Source organism: Musca domestica, unplaced genomic scaffold (assembly GCF_030504385.1).
Source record: "Musca domestica strain aabys unplaced genomic scaffold, Musca_domestica.polishedcontigs.V.1.1 135, whole genome shotgun sequence".
Classification (NCBI taxonomy): domain Eukaryota; kingdom Metazoa; phylum Arthropoda; class Insecta; order Diptera; family Muscidae; genus Musca; species Musca domestica.
Window position 1 is genome coordinate 1,335,634 of NW_026712181.1, and position 17,941 is coordinate 1,353,574.

The window sequence follows — 17,941 nt, forward strand, 5'->3', positions numbered from 1 at the left end:
AGTCTATTTTCTTTTTGTTGCGGTGTAAGTTCTTGCACTTTTTGGAATTTCAATGTCTTTACCCCAAGCTCATTTTTCAAAATTTGCCGAATGGAATATTGCGATATGTTCAGTTCGCGAGGCATTTTTCGGCCACTGCGACGCGGGTTTCGATCAAGTCTCTTCTTTACTGGTCGAACCATTTTTGCTGATCTTGCTGTTTTCTTTTGTCCACTTTCTTGACGTCGGGCTACGATACCAGTATCACGGTAACGAGCAACGGTACGAGAGACAAAAGATTTATTCACATTTAAATGCTGGAGTGCTCTAATAATAGCCACTTGCGGTTTTCCAGAAAAATATAAAGAAATCTATCACGCTTAAATTCCATCACGAATAACTTGTTTTCTGGAAAATTCTCACCAAAATGCTTATGTACTCTTGTAAACAATATAATGGGCTGTCACTGGAATGACTTTAACTGCTGTCGGACGAGTGGCTTAGAAATGACAGCAGTTTGAAGTTGGTTACAGGTTCCTGGTGCATTACTCGTGTTTATATAAGATTTACATTTTTGACGTCTTCTGAGACCTATAGTAGAATTATATGACAAATAATTTTGAGGAAGATTTTGACTTGCTACGATTGCGTTTGTCCGTGGTGTCCTTAAGTTACAAAACACCCAAATTAAATATTTAAGCTCTTTTCAGATGACCAATGACAATTCTGTGCAATTTTGCCCTATTTGGTACTATCTCACTTTAAACTATAAATGCCCAACGCAAATTTTCAAAATTCTCGATCTCCTTTAAAGTTCTGTGTTCAGCCAATGAACCAAATTACTCTCTTGTTAATGTATATTGTGGAGGCCCCTATTTTAGTAACGGAAACTCTTCAGAAACAACTTCCTCAATATTGAGTAGATTTTGCTGATATTTGTACTGCTCTCACAGAACAGGTGGCTGTATTTCCCTTATACCGAAAAATTCCCCATATTTTCCCTTTTGTAAAAAACATTCCACAACAATAACAACTAATCGATTGCTACGACATGACTGATTGAAGTCTCTTGATAAATGGTTCATATCAGCTCTTCAAAAGCGATATGTCAATATAAAACAAGCTATAATCAATAAATTTTGGGCAGCTCCGGTAGAGAAAATAACTTCAACGAGCAAACAGAGAACAGTTTTCCACGAACTCTTTAAACGAACGCAACGTAGCAAATTCGCACGTGTGTGATTTTCAAATCAAATTGCCACCCCCCAAAAAAGTGATAAGAAAAAAACACAAAAGATTTGAATGGTCTAAAAAAGAAATGGCTTAATAAAATTGTCAATAACAAAAAAGATCCATATAAATGCAAAAATGAAAAATTAAAAAAAATATACCACCATAACAATAAATCAAATTGAAAACAAAAATGTTAAAGTCGAGTGAATCATTTGCGTTTCTACTGATATTGGTAGCAACAGCAGCTATCTTTTCAAGTTCTCCGGTGAAATGTGATAAAGTCAAAACGGTCAGTCTGACCAATTGGAATTTAAGTAATGAAAATAAAAGTGAGTTCCCAATGATGGGTAGTAATATTTCCACTCGAAGGCCATGGGATTTTATCTGTCAATGCAAGAAGGCAATTAAATATTGAACAATAATTTATTTTATAAATTATTTTTAAAAGTGGTGTTCAATATTATCTGGAATTAGTGTAGACTTAAGTGATAAATTTTCATTGTCAAATAGCTTTTAAATGTAAATAATAAATTTATACAAATAACTTGAAGTCTGCCGAGACCGAATGATTCCATGGAATATTATGACTGCATTAAATCGGTAAATTATATCAAATGAAACAAAAATTGTGGAGATTTTAACCGTTTTAATTGTGGAGATTTTAACCGGGGGAGGTCTGCTATTGTACATTTTCGAATTTGAACTTGTATTCATACAAAACATTAGGATTTTCCAAGGTTGAACAAAATGGGATGATCAATTCTCTCTCTCTATAAGATAAATTATTTTCCTTTTAAAATTGTGATCGTATGTGGAGGGAAATACTAAAAGGAGTGGACCGATGTTGCGCATCTCCGAATGTCATCCATGTTTGGTAATAAATATTAGCTTACATTGTAACAAATTTCAAGGAAATTGGAGAGATCCTTCGAGAGGTAAAGTGCACACAAGTCAGACACACAGGCGGACGGACAGACATCGTAGATCGACTCCAAATGTCCTGAAACGGATTTCGCCCAAAGAAATCTAGGTATACATCTAATATACAGGGTGGGATAAAAAAACTGCAACAAAGCCAAACGCCATAATTTTTACATTTTTTTAATTTTATTAAATGAAACCTAAAATGTCGGAAATAGCATCAAATTTTAGAATAAGTTTTGATTTTTTCGAATTGGTCACCTTTGGCAGGAATTATAACATTCAAACGGCCAATGAAACCGTCACACGCTGCCCGAATTTTTCTCTGTGGTATTTTGGCTCATTCCCGGCGAAGTGCTTGCTTGAGGTGATCGACACTTTGGTATTTTTTAGTGCCAAACATACTTTCCAAAATACTCCAGACACAATAGTCCAACGGATTGGTATCCGGAGATTTTGGTGGCCATTGTGCCCTGGATATGAAGCGAGGAACCTCATTTTGTAACCATTCTTGGGTGGCACGTGCTGAATGCGATGGTGCTGAGCCCTCTTGGAATGTCCAAGGTCTTCGGCAAAAATGTTTGCGTTTCCAATGCTTTAATACACCCTCCAGATGGCACGGTCAATTAATACGAGCGGAGAGCTGTTATGTTGGCCCACACCATCACCATGGCCGGCGCTTGAGTTCTGGTGGCCAACCGAAGGTGCACATTTTCAGCTTATCTCTTTGGCAAGTAGACACGATTATTTTGTTTGTTTACAAGTGCTGGACAACGAATGTTTTCTCATGGGAGAAAACCAAATTCGGCAGTTCGACACTTTCGGCCTCTTCAGCTCTTTTGAGTCAATTTTCTTTCTATTGAGGTGTAAGTTCTTGCACTTTTTGGAATTTCAATGGCTTTACCCCGAGTTCATTTTTCAATATTTGCCGAATGGAATATTGCGATATGTTCAGCTCACGAGCCATTTTTTGGCCACTGCGACACAAGTTTCGATCAAGTCGAAAATACAAAGAAATCACACTATCACGCTTAAATTCCATCACGAATAACTTTTTCTTTGGAAAATTCTCAGCAAAATGCTTTTGTACGCTTGTAAACAATATAATGAGCTGTCACGGGAATTATTTTAAAATATGTCGGACGAGTGGCTTAGAAATGTAGTTTTTTCATCTCACCCTGTATCTAACCACAATTTCAATATTTTATAATAAAAATTGGGTATTATAACTTCATTTTAATAAAAGGAGAATCATGTTCAACTGCGCTCAGATTTTAACTCTGATTTTCTGACTCAAGAGGTAACAAATCAAACGTTATTCTCTCCCTGACAGAAGTTCTTTTTTATCAATTGTTTTCAGCCAAATTCAAAAAAACACTGAAATCCCATATTTGTGTACTTACATCTCATAACATATGACCACCTGAATTATAATCTCTGCGACCCACTTTGTCTGGAATCGTGCAACGAAACATGCGTCACACACTGGGAGCATTCTCCATTGACTCGCAATTACAGACAACAGTGGTGTATAAAACAAGCGTATCTAATCAAATCGGAAAAATAATGTTTAATAACAATATGCTGTGTGATGGGCTGCCATACCACTCTGAGATAAGATAACCGGTACTCAATTCCGCCTACTGTTCTCTTCAACCAACAAAACCAATCAAAAATGGGAAACAAAGATATTCTCTCTATCTATAACACAATTGAGAGAATACTTTGAATTGGCGAATTTTTATTTTTGTTTATCTGGTTTGTTTATATCACAAACAAATCGCTGCGATTGTGATTTTGTTTAGCTTTTGTAACTATTTTTGGATTCTCAAGAAAACTAATGTTGAGGTTTCCGGTGGAATTCAGTTGTTTTTTGAAGTGGATAAATACAACAAAGTTGTAGGGTACTCAAAGTTTGGGGGCAAAAAAAAAAAAAAATTTCATAAGATACCAGTGGGAAGGTTCTATAGGGTTTGGCGTTCTAATGGCAAGGGTTTGGCTTCGAATTTCGGCTTCTAAAAACCTGCTGTTGCATATCTGACTGACTGACATCAACGGCCAGACGAAACAGCTGAAGCTAGAATCTTTCAATTCTGCCTTTCTCCTAAAATTCACAAAGGGGACTTTGGAAATTCATACTAGTACGGTACGAAAAGTATTAAAAGGTACTAAATATGGTACCCTTTGTATTTGAGGAAGCTGTACAGTTAGAACTCTTAAATTTGAAATGAAGGTCACTGATGGAGTGTATGTTAGATGTACCAAAGGTTTTTTTGGAAAATCGCCCTTTAAGTGTACGAAAAGTACTAAAATGTACTACATTTGGTAACATTTCGTATCATGTGAATATTTAGAACTAAAAACTTGAAATTTAGAAAGGGAATCATGGTTAAGGAGTAGAGTCGATGTAAGGGATAGTTTTTCAAGTATGTACTCATGTATACGAAAAGTACTAAACGGTACTAAATTTAGTACAAGTTGAATTTGGAGGAACGAATGGAGCTGGAATTCAGAAATTTGAAATGAACATTGCTGGTGAAGTGTACGATTGGGATAAGGAGGAAGATTTCGATTTATGTATTTATGTGCGCGAAGAGTACTAAATGGTACTGGGCGAACCGATAGAGCTGGAATTGTGCAATTTTAAAATAAGATTACTCTTATATTCTAAGATTGAGTAGGTAGTTTTGGAAAATCGTACTCATTTGTAATAAATGACACTAAATCTGGTACAATTTAAATTTTGGGAGAACACATTGAGTGGAAATTCTGAAATCTGAAAATAAGATTGATATTGCACTCTAAGACTGAGAAATGTAAGTAGTTTTGGAAATTCGTACTTATGTGTACTAAGTTGTACTAAATTTGGCATAATTTCGATTTTTGTAGAACAAATATAGTTGGAATTTTGAAATATGACAATAATATTACTATTGCCTTGCCTATTGTAGTATTGGAAATTCGTACTTATTGTACTAAATTTAGTACAATTTGAATTTGGAGGAACGGATGGTGGCGGAACCCTGAAATTTTAAATTAACATTACTGCCGGAGTATAGGACTGGGTTATAAAGGATGTTTCGAAATGTGTACTTATGTGCACGAAAAGTATCAAATGGTAGTAAATTTGGTACAGTTTCATTTTGGGAGAACCAATAGTGTTGGCATCATAAAATTTGGAAATTAGGTTGCTATTGCATTGTTGGACTGAGGTAGGTAGTTTTGAAAATTTGTACTTATGTGCTCTAAATGGTACTAAATTTCGTACATTTACATGATTTTGGAAGTGTGTACTACAAGTGCACGAAAAGTACTAAATTGTACTATATTCGGTACAATTTAATATTGGGTGAAGATATAGTGCCTGAAGTCTGAAATTTTTCAGAAATATTGGGCCCGCTGTTCGTGTGTAGCCATATGGAGGTTTCGGAATTTTGTACTATAATTGTACGAAAAACTCTGAATGGTACTATATTTGGTATTGAATGAAGGGATAAAGATAAAATTCTGAAATTTGATATTTAGCGGTGGTTTGGAAATATGCCCATATTTGTACGAAAAGTACTCCCTGTTGCTATTTGGGATTGAAATAATGACGTGGTTTGAAAATGTGTACCATAATTGTTCGACAAATCTTAAGGGTACTAAATTTGGTATTGGGTGAAGGAATAGAGTTGCAATCACGAAATTTAATACTGAGGTCTTTGTTGGTATCTGGATTGAGATATAGGGGTGGTTCTGGAAATTTGTACTAAAATTTAACGGAAAGTACTGAATGGTACTAAGTCTTGTATTAGGTGATGGGATAGACCTGGAATCCCGAAAATTTTTATGCATATTACTGTTGATGCCTATGGGTGAGAGAAGTAGCTGGTTTTGGCTATGCGTACTATAATTGTACTAAATTGTACTAAATTTGGTAATGGGCGAAATTAATTGAAATCATAAAATTTGATATAAGGGCCGCTGCTATTGATATCTGAGGTTGGGTCGCTGATCTTTTTTGCGGCCCTCTCCTCTTTATTGCTAGTGCTCCTGTTGGTCGATCCTCGATTTCTCTCTTTAAAGAAGAGAGCCTTCGGGACTGGACATTGAGAGTTTGTCCAGGCCCACTACAAGCAGAGTACCGTCCTCTCACCCCTTCTCGTGGAAGATCTCCAACCTTTCAAAGTCCAACCTCTTATTTTGCAGGCCAATATCTTCGAGCATTTGTTCATTTCAATTTTTTGCTGCTAATGCTCCTGTTGGTCGATCCTCGATTTCTCTTTTTAAAGAAGAGAGCCTTCGGGACTGGGCATTGAGAGTTTGTCCAAGCCCACTGCAAGCAGCCCTTCCTGGGAAAGATCTCCCACCTTCTAACGTTCAACCTCTTGTTTTGCAGGCCAATATCTTCGAGCATTTGTTCTTTGTACCCCATCATCCGACGAAAAAAGTTGCCTTAGACAAGCCTCTTCCTTCCTCACCAACCTCAGCTTTGTCCCTTTCGGGTTTAATTCATAATATGTCGCCTTTTATCTTGAAATTCATTTGGCTTTTCGGATCTCTGCCTTATCGCAGGTGTTCCAATAACTTCTCTTGTCCTAGCCTGCCACGCTCTTCAAGAGATCTTTATACAGTTTGTTGGTGTCGATTACTGCATAGTACAGCTTTTCCCTATAGTGCTTCTTGGCAACTTTAGAAAAAGACAGCGGCTCCTTTCATGACCCATGGTCCTCTTTCTCTGTGTAAGTAAGCCCTTGGCGATTCGGAGTCCCAGGCAATGTTTCTACCTGTCTCCGAAAGTTGAATTGAACTTAAGCTTAATTTTCCCCAAAGGCTGGGGGTTTGTAGCTTACCTTCCTGCTAGAGATGCCAAGAAGAGAGTCTTCGGGACGTAGAATGCCATGACCTTCATCTTGGTCGGACTGGACATTGATAGTTTGTACAGGCTCACTACAAGCAGAGTACCGTCCTCTCACCCCTTCCTGGGGAAGATCTCCCACCTTTTAACGTCCAATCTCCTGTTTTGCAGGTCAATATCTTAGAGCATTTGTTCTTTGTACCCCATCATCCGACGAAAAAGGTTGCCTTTGTCAAGACTCTTCCTTCCTCACCAACCTCAACTTCGTCCCTTCGAGTTTAATTTATAATATGTCGCCTTTTATCTCAAATTTCATTTGGTTTTTCGGATCCCCGCCTTGTCGGTGGTGTTCCAATATCTTCTGTTGTCTTAGCCTTCCGCGGTCTTCAAGAGATATTTGTTTGTTTGTGTCGATTACTGCATAGCACAGCTCTTCCCTATAGTGCTTCTTGGTAACTTTAGAAAAAGACAGCGGCTGCTTTCATGACCCATGGTTCTCTTCCTCTGTGTAAGTAAAGTCCTTGGCGATTCGGAGTCCCAAGCAATTCGATTCGGAGTTAAGCATAAATTTCCCCAAAGGCTTGGAGTTTGTAGTTTACCTTCCTGCTACAGATACCAAGAAACCCGAATCTGTAGAAGTTTGCTTACGACGGCTGAACGGCGACGGGGCATGACTTATGATTATTTAGTTTTCTCGAACTTTTTTTTGAAAGCATCTGAGTAACATTTTCTATATCTCCTGCAGCCATCACTTTAAATGGATTGAAATCACCCATTGGTGTGTATAGTGCCCTCAGAAATCTCTATGGCGATGTTTTATATTCCAAGAACGATGAAGCTTTACGTTGGATTGCCAAAGACTCCTGGACATTTTCAACAACATTTAGTGGTATGTCAAACCCATCCATCAAAAAAAAAAAACCCCAAAGAAATTCTCAAAACATCTATACCTCCTTTCAGCTACCCTTGATGTCAATACCAAACTGAATCTGACCTTCCATGGCATCGATACGGTTTCGACAATACGTTTGAACAATAAAATTCTCGGTTTAACGGATAACATGTTTATCCGCTATTCGTATGACATCACGACATTGCTACAACCGGAAAATGTTTTGGAAATTGAAATTAGATCACCCATACAGGTGGCCAAGGAACGAGCCGGGGATTTAATGGCCAAGGGTTTTAATGCTCCACCTAATTGTCCGCATGTACGCGAGAATGGTGAATGTCATCGTAATATGTTGCGGAAAATGCAAATGAGTTTCGGTGGTAATTGGAATTTGGCAGCGCCATCCATTGGCCTCTGGAAACCTGTCGAATTGGAGTACTATGAAGTGGCCATTATGCGAGATGTTGATGTGGCCATGCGTCGCAATGACACCCATTGGACGTTGGATATACGTGTTTTCCTCACCACGGGTGTAAGGCAGAATTTCTATGCCGAATTGTTGTTTATTGCAGCGTAAGTGAGATAGGAATTGAATAGAATGGAAGATATAAATGAAAATTTTGAAAACATTTTAGAGAACTTTTAGATACACCCCTAACCTTGAATCGACGCATGATTTTGTATAACTCCCCACTGATTGAATTCCAGGTGCATATTCCCAAGGTAATGTTTTAAATTAAATTTTTGAAAATTTGCTTTCGGTTTATTTTCTTTTCTTCTGGTTTTTTATTTAGGATAAAATCAAATTGTGGTGGCCCAATGGCTATGGTGAACAAAAATTGTACCCGCTATACTTTGTCGCCAAGTGCTATACGGAAATTAATGGTCCCACTCTTCGATCGAAGACAAAGTCCCAAAAAACTATCAACATTGGTTTTCGTACCATTGAACTTGAGGAGGATTTAGATGGTAAGTAATAATCGAATTAATAATAGAATTAACAAGTAAAAAAGCTTTAAGTTCTGCCGGGCCGAACTTTGAATACCCTCCACCACTTGGTAAAACTTTAACAATTTTCATATAAATAAAATCCGTTAAAAATTCTGTTAAAATCTTAAAAATACCGAATGTAGCCGAATATTAGGGTCTATACGACGACGTGGACCTGCATAGGCAACTTTTGTCACAAGCTATTACAATATTCAAATGCGAAACTTGAAAAAAAATCTGCTTATATATAAGGAGGTACAATAGGGGTTATAAAACGTAGACCTGCACAGACAATTTTCTGTCTTAGCAGTTGTATCCATTACAAACTTCAAATACAAAATTTGAAATAGTTCCGGTAAATAATGTCTCTAAGATTATCAGAATACCCAATATCGGGAGTTACCGTTATATGGGGGCTATACGAAGACGTGTAGGTCCACGGCTAATTTTTTGTCCTTGGATGTGGTATCCATTACGAACTTTAAATACCAAAATTGAAACAATTCCGGTAAATAATGTCGCTAAAATCATCAAAATATCGATTATATGGGGGCTATACGAAGACGTGGACTTACATGGCCCATTTTCAATACCAAAAGTCCTGCAGACATAATACACATTTGAGTAAAATTTTATCAACCTACTTCAATTCGTTCGGAAGCTAGAGTGATTTCCAAAGACGGACAGACGGATAGACGGACAGACGGACGGACATTGATAAATCGGCATAGAATTGTATGCTGATCAAGAATATATATACATTGTGGGGTCTAAAGTGTGTATTTCGAGGTGTTACAAACGGAATGACAAACTTAATATACCCTCCATACTATGGTGAATGGAATCTTCTGATATTTTTTCCAGTAAAATTGTACTTTCCGCACAAGAAACAAATAGTCTGCAAAAGAACTTTTTGATCCTTCATCCTGTTAAAATAGTTTTTAGTTTTTTGAAAAACAAAAAAGAATATAGAAAATGACAAGTTCTTAGGTTCTTCTATCTGGGAGGACCCTACAATCCTCTATCCGCAAACCTTTTTGTCTCCCAACTGAAAATAGCCGATTTTCTTTCATCTGTGTAAACCTTTTGGGCTTCCATCTGACAAGGCCTTATTTTGTCTATATAATACCGCAAAGCTCTTATACATATCTGACGATCTGAGACCTTATGTGAGCGTTTCCTTCTCAGATAATCTTTTTTCTGAGTGAAACACTTACGGTCTACTATTTGAGGGGACTTTGTAGTCTCGAATCTAAGAAGTTGGTATGTTCCATGTCAGATATTTTAATCTTCAGAGAGATACGAATAACAATTGATCTTCTATAGATGAGAGGACATTTTGTATATAAAACAAGTAAAAAAAATTTAAGTTCGGGCGGACCAAACTTTTACTACCCTCCACCTTAGGGTAAAGGAAACTTTAGAGCCCATTATGACCTACATATACCAATTTTTAGACATATTCATGGGAAAATGTGCCAAAAATCATCAAAATTCCTAATATCGGCTATATGAGGCTATACAAAAACGTGGACCTATACATACAGTGTTTCGCCAAAGGAGCTAAGACCAATAAATACCAATTTCTAGACAACTCTGCGAAGAGATGTGGCGAAAACCATTAAAATGCCGAATATCGGGAGGTAACGTTATATGGGGGCTATACCAAAACGTGGACCTATACATACAATGTTTTGCCATCGGAGCTAGAACCCATTATGACCAATACCAATTTTTAGACAAATCCGTGAAAAAAATGTGGCAAAAACAATCAAAATGCCGAATATCGGGATGTATCGTTATATTTAAGGATGTTACAAACGACAAAGTTAATATACCCTCCTTTCCAAGGTGGAGGGTGTAAATATGTAGTGAGTTTTAGTCTTTGATAAGGCATGCAAATTCTCGCCACACGAACTGGGACCCGTCATGACCTACAAATACCAATTTTCAGACAAATCCGTGAAAAAATGTGGCATAAATCATCAAAATACCGAATATCGGGAGGTATCGTTATATTTAAGGATGTTAAAACGACAAAGTTAATATACCCTCCTTTCCAAGGTGGAGGGTATAAATATGTAGTGAGTTTTAGTCTTTGATAGATGGGAATACTCCTTGATTTTCTATGAGTAGGTAGACATTTTTTTCTGTTCTCGTCTGCTGCTCTCCTATAGGAGAGAAGATTGTATTTTACTCTCCTCTATGAGAGAATATAGTCAGCTGGTCTTCTACGGAAGAAAATATGGCCTGCTGCTCTCCTACTGGAGAGAAGCGTCAGCTGATCTCCACTTGTAAAGAAGAAGGTTTGCTCTCCAATAGGAAAAAATAAAGTATGTCCTCCTGAATGAGAGGAAGCCATCTGTAGCAAAAAAGGAAGGTTTCTGTAAGTAAACAGTGAGAGTGATATTGGCCTTTGTAGGAACATACCGCTCACTTATAGAATATATAATCTATTCTCATGAAGACTAGAAGACTGCTCTCTTATAAAAGGGAAGATCGTCTTTGCTCTCTTATAAAATATAGTATCGTCTCTGCTCTCTTACAGGAGAGAAGATTGTCTCTGCTTTCTTACAGGAGAGAAGATCGTCTCTGTCCTCTTATAGAAAAAAAAGGAATTGTTTCTTTCTTGTCTTCTATAAGATATGAGCCGTTCTGTTTTTCTATTAGAGCATAAAAAATTTTCTCCGCTCTCCTTTAGGAGAGAAGGATTCTATGGGATAAAATAAAAACTGCTCTCCTTTAGGAGAAAATAAAGTGTTCAGAGAAAATCATCCATAAGCAAAAAACCAAATGTTTCTCTTTCTCTCTTGAAGAGAAGATAGTTTCCCACCTTTGAATGAGGAGATAGTCTGCTCTCCGCTAAATAGTCGTCAAATTTCGTATAAATCTTTTGTTCTTCTATTGTAAGAAGATCTCTGGAGAGAAAGTCTCTGTTCGCCTCTAGGAGAGATAATCCACATGGTTCACCTATAAGAGGACAGATTATATCTGCCTTTTTATAGGAAAACCGGGATGTTTTTTTCTTTCACCAAAAGGCAAGTAAAGTTCTTTCCTGTGGTGGATAAGATATTGTGTTCTCTTTAAGTGAAGATTGTCCTCCCTTCTATGGAAGGGAAGATCGCCTGTTCTCCGCTAGGATACATCATCAGCTTTCTCATAAATTGTTTATTCTGCTATTGTAAGAAGATCGTCTGTTCTCCTATAGGATCCTATAGGAGAGAAAATCGTCTCTGCTCACCTCTAGGAGAGTAATTTTTTTCTCAGCTCACCTGTAAGAGAGAAGATTGTCTCTACCTTCCTATGAAAACCGGAATGTTTTTTATTCACTGTATAGGAGAAGATTGGAGAAAATGGTCTCTGCTCACCTCTAAGAGAGTAATTTCTTATCGGCTCACTTATAAGGGAGAAAATCATATCGTTTTCTTTTTAAAAGGGCGAGTAAAGTTATTTCCTATAGTGGAGAGATCGTTTTCTCTTATTAGGGGAAAATCCTATGCCCCCCTATGGGAGTGAACATCGTCTGCTCTTCGACAGAATGTATCGTCAGCTTTTCTATAAATCGTTAGGTTTGCTATTATGAGAAGATCTTGTTCGGTCCGATAGGAGAGAACAAAGATTGCTCCCCCATAGGTGAGGAAAAAATCGGAATGTATTTTTCAAATAATGTTTTCTTCTATAAGAGAGAAGTTCGTCTGTTCTCCGTAAATATCACCTAAAGGTAGGGAAGATCGTTTGCTTCACTATAGGACAGAATATAGCCATCTCTTTTATAAAAGAGATTTTCTAGCCTATCGTCTGCTCTTCAATGCGAGTGAATATCATCTGCTGTATGGGACAAATGCTGTAAGGATATTATTAAGGTAACACTAGGGTCTTCAGCTAAAGACAATATATTCTGCTAAAGAAAGATATTCTTATCTTCTCTTTATGAAAAATCGTTGTTTTTCTATCGAAGTATACTAAATGGTCTTTGATTGTTCCAAATTGTAATTTTTTTCAGATTATGGTCGTAATTTCTATTTCAATTTCTTTTTGAGAAATATCTTTTTTTTCCCATCAAAGTATTCTAAACGATCTTTGATTTAATATTTCCAAAATCTTCTTCTTTTCCAGATTATGGTCGCAACTTCTATTTCAAAGTTAATGATCAGCCGATTTTTGTTAAGGGTGCCAGTTATGTGCCCTCACACATACTGCCAGAGCACTCGTCTAAGGAATCGAGTTTGGAGCATATTATCAAATCGGCAAAGGAAACTCACTTGAATATGATACGAGTCTGGGGTGGAGGTCTCTACGAATCGGATACCTTCTATAATTTAACCGATCACTATGGCCTGCTGGTGTGGCAGGAAATGGCATTTTCAGGCGCTACATATCCCATGTCAAATAAAGACTTTGTGGAGTAAGTATTGCATGGAAGCTCTAGAATATCATTTCAAATATTAAATCTTATTTTTGCAGATCGGTCCGCGTCGAGGTCTATCAAAATGCCAAACGTTTGGCTTTTCATCCTAGCTTTGCCATGATTGTAACAAACGATGAAATTGAATGGTATTTAATGAAAAATAAAACTGAATTTGGAGATGATTCGGAACGTTTGGAGGATGAATATCGTCAATTGTTTATGGGTACCATTCGTCACGAGCTGAATGTGATATCACGTAATGATTTCAATCCGCGAGCTGGGCCAATGATATCCACGCCCTCTATGGGTGTGGAGGAGAGTAAAAAAGATTTATCCACTGAACCACAAAATCCGAATTATGGTGATGGTAAGTGAGGGGGGTTAAACAGCAGATTGAAGTTTTTTTATTTATTTCCTTGGCATTTCAGTTCATTTCTGGGACGATGAAAAAGATCTCTGGGATCCCGATATATATCCAAGGGCTCGATTTATAACGGAATACGGTTTCCAAAGTCTACCCATACGATCGTCATGGAATCGCACAATGTATCCCGATGATGAGATAGCCGATATTGTTGTCCACAGACAACATGATCCCAAAGGTTTTACACCCATAACAAAAATGATATCCCGACATTTTCGCCTACCTGCAACAGTATCCGAAGAGAATATCGATAAACTAATCTATTTGAGTCAAATAACACAGGCTATGGCCGTGAAGACAGCCACTGATCTTTTCCGTTCGGAGAGAACACATAAAAGAACAATGGGTGCCATGTATTGGCAGTTGAATGATGCCTGGGTTGCACCCACTTGGTCGAGCATTGACTATTTTGGAAATTATAAGGTATGAGGGTTGTGAAGACTGGTAGATATTTAGGAGTATTTTTCCAAGGTCAGGGCCTTGAGGACTTTCAAGGACTAAGATCGAGGATTTGTAAAAAGAACTAAATTAGATAAATCCTCTAAAGGGATGCAACTAATTATCAAGACCATTTTTTTAAGGACTATCAGAGCAACAAACGTGGATTTTTTCCAAAAATATTTTTAACATTGGACATTGAATTTTTTAAAATATTTTTTCAAGGACTATAAAAATTTCAAACGTGGATTTTTTTAAAATATTCTTTCAAGGACTATTAAAGTTTCATACGTGAATTTTATAAAAATATATTTTCAAGGACAAAATATATTTTCAAGGAAAATCAGTGCTACAAACGTGGATTTTTTAAAAAATATATCAGGGCTACAAACAAATATGGGCAACAAACGTGTATTTTTTAAAAACTATATTTTCAAGGAGAATTAGAGCTATAAACGTGGATTTTTTAAAAATATATATTTTCAAGGAGAATTAGAGGTACAAACTTAGATTTTTTCAAAATATATTTCCAAGGACTATCAGAGCTACAAACGTGGATTTTATAAAAATAAATTTTCAAGGACTATCAGAGCTACAAACGTGGATTTAAAAAAAAAATTCAAGGGCAGTCAGAGCTACAAACGTGGATTTTTTAAATATATTTTCAAGAACTATCGGAGCTACAAACGTGGATTTTTTAAAAATATATTTTCAAGGACAATCAGAGCTACAAACGTGGATTTTTTAAAAATATATTTTCAAGGACAATCAGAGCTACTAACGTGAATTTTATAAATATATTTTTCAAGGGCAATCAGAGCTACAAACGTGGATTTTTTAAAATATATTTTCTAGGACAATCAAAGCTACAAACGTGGACTTTTTAAAAAAAATATTTTCCAAGGAGAATCAGAGCTACAAAAGTGGATTTTTTAAAAATATATTTTCAAGGACAATCGCAACTACAAACGTGGATTTTTTAAAAATTGTTTTTCAAAGACTATCAGAGCTACAAACGTGGATATTTTAAAAATATATTTTCAAGGACAATCAGAGTTACAAACGTGGATTTTTTCAAAATATATTTTCAAGGACAATCAGAGTTACAAACGTGGATTTTTTAAAAATATATTTTCAACGACAATCAGACCTACAAACGTGGATTTTTTAAAAATATATTTTCAAGGACAATCAGACCTACAAACGTGGATTTTATAAAAATATATTTTCAACGACAATCAGAGCTACAAACCTGGATTTTTTAAAAATATATTTTCAAGGACAATCAGAGCTAAAAACGTGGATTTTTTTAAAAATAATTTTTCAAGGACTATAAGAGCTTCAAACGCGGATTTTTTAAAAATATATTTTCAAGGACAATCGGAGCTACAAACACGAATTTAAAAAAAATATATTTTCAAGGACAATCGGAGCTACAAACACGAATTTTATAAAAATATATTTTCAAGGACAATCAGAGCTACAAACGAGGATTTTTAAAAATATATTTTCGAGGACTATCAGAGCTACAAACGTGGATTTTTTAAAAATATATTTTCAAGGACAATCAGAGCTACAAACGTGGATTTTTTTACAATATATTTTTAAGGACAATCAGAGCTACAAATGTGGATTTTTTAAATATTTTTTAAGGACTATTATATTTTATAAAAATATTTAGTTTAAGGATTTTTTCAGTTTTCATAAAATTTTATTTTTTCAATTATTATTTCTATTCTTTTAATTAACTTTCAGTTACTTTGGTATTGGTCCCGGGAGTTTATGGCTCCAATTGCAATTACTGCCCTGATCGACAGCAAAAATGATCGCATAAACATCACAGTTACCAAAGACGAACATGTGGATGATATAGAGAAGCCGGAATCGTATAATATAACCATATACACGTATTTATGGTCTGAATTATATTTTAGACGTTCCAATTCGTTTGAAATATCTGTGGTAAGTTGAGAAATAGTTTTTCAAAAATTTTACATAAATTAATATTTATTTCGCATTTTAGACCACAAATGGCATGTATAAGCTTTATATAGAGCTGTCGCAGGTTTTCAATCAAATATTTACAATCAATAATAGCTTTTTGAAATTCAATTTGGTCAAGGATGAGAGAACTCTGGCCAGCACCTATATTTTCCCCACCAAATTCCATCAGGTTGTGGGAATGACCGATCCTCAATTGGAGGTAAATTTTGTCTTTTGTTTCAATTTTTTTTCTGAATTTTATTTTCTGAATTTTCCCTTTTTTTTAGATCCAATTTGTCTCAGACAATTGCCAGGATAAAAACAATAAAATTCGTACAATTTATTATAGTTTCATCATTTCGGTAAAGAAACCAGCCGTTTTTGTGTATTTGGAACTCTACCATCCGGAAGTGCATAAATACAAATTTTCGGAAAATGGTTTCGTCCTAACTGAGCCCATAAAAATAATACACGCCGAAATTGAGTTGAAAAATGAATATTGCATCAAGTTATCGGCGGATCATGTCAAAGTCTTTCACCTGAATCAATTGTATGCCGGTTCTTCGGGAATTGGCTACTCAACTAGTGAACGTCCAAACTTTTCAGATATTACCGCCAATAACAATACGGAGAATGGTGAAGGCGTGACTTCTACGTCGGCTCGACCAACAACAACGGAAGCTGAAGGAATCACAGCAGATTGAAATTAAATTAGAAATATTTTAATATAATATTTAAAAATAAATATTTTACTGATCGAAAGGAAATATCCGGACACTTATATAAACATATGTATTATATATAACAACATTATACATATAATTTAAAAAAATATTATTTATTACATAAATTCCAAAATATTGAGTAAATTTTATTCTTATACATATATATAGCCGAACCTTACGCTTTTTTCTTATTCGAGATATAACACTCCACCCTCTCTAAATTTTGCAAGTATAATACAAATGCTTGAATAGCTCAATTTAAAGTTCATTAACAAGGTTTCGAAGCGTTACAGCAAACAATGTTAGACAAATTGTTCAGTTCAGTTATTGTTTAGACATTAGGGTGGGCCTTAAAATACCGCAAATTAATGACAAGATTATGTTTCGTATATGTAGTACTAACCCTTAAACACATTTTCAAAATATGAACCAGCCAACGCTAATTTTAAACGTTCCCACCTAATATACGTGTACTTTTCCTCATACGTTGCTAGTGTTTATGTTAATCTCTCTTTGTTTGTTAGCAAAAATATAAAGAAGTGGATCATTTGCAGTTCAGTGACTGGAAAACAACAATGGCACGCGTTGCATTGTTGCAATTTTCTCATTCTCTCTCTCATTCTATCTCTCCCTCTCTCTCTATGACACGCTATTCTCCTTTAATGCAATACAAAATTAATTTATTGCTCTTTAAATCTCTACAAATATGTATGTATTAAAAGTATAGGCCGTTTTTACAGATAGATGTATACCATTAGCCTAAGAACGTCGTTAATGTGGACCCTCTATCGGGATGTATGAAAGGAGTATCCATTTTTACATCCGACCTTAGTCTGACACATATATTTTGACGTTCTATGTTTGGACTACTTCGGGTACTTCTTTGGGACAAAATGAAAAGAAACCAGTAAAGAAAGTCTTAAAGTCGGTTGGGGCTGACTTTATGATACCCTACATCACTTTGCTAATTAAGTAGAGCTTCACATAACAATTAAAAGTTTTTATGGGAGAATTCAATCATAATCGCTATGATTATAATTTAAAGTTCAAAGGACTAAATATGCCGTAGCATTTGTATCTTTTAAATTCGGACTTGTATTGCCCATTT

General features: G+C 35.8%; 1 protein-coding gene across 1 annotated transcript; it reads left to right on the forward strand.

The window, feature by feature from the left end:
• The first annotated feature begins 1,142 nt into the window (after positions 1 to 1,142).
• Positions 1,143 to 16,902, forward strand: LOC101892167 (beta-mannosidase). Its single transcript, XM_005184587.4, has 11 exons — positions 1,143 to 1,541; positions 7,719 to 7,862; positions 7,934 to 8,438; positions 8,501 to 8,588; positions 8,660 to 8,834; positions 12,972 to 13,260; positions 13,320 to 13,630; positions 13,692 to 14,110; positions 15,881 to 16,087; positions 16,149 to 16,328; positions 16,396 to 16,902. Exons 1-11 carry the CDS (start codon positions 1,403 to 1,405, stop codon positions 16,810 to 16,812), a joined length of 2,874 nt encoding a protein of 957 aa, XP_005184644.1. The 5' UTR covers positions 1,143 to 1,402; the 3' UTR covers positions 16,813 to 16,902.
• The last annotated feature ends 1,039 nt before the right edge of the window (positions 16,903 to 17,941 follow it).

Bases quoted from the DNA above. Each gene is read 5' to 3' on its own strand.
- LOC101892167 (XM_005184587.4), top strand. From the start codon at position 1,403: ATGTTAAAGTCGAGTGAATCATTTGCGTTTCTACTGATATTGGTAGCA. The intron at 8,589-8,659 runs GTAATGTTTTAA...TTTTTTATTTAG, and splicing joins TCCAGGTGCATATTCCCAAG to GATAAAATCAAATTGTGGTG. The intron at 13,261-13,319 runs GTAAGTATTGCA...TTATTTTTGCAG, and splicing joins TCAAATAAAGACTTTGTGGA to ATCGGTCCGCGTCGAGGTCT.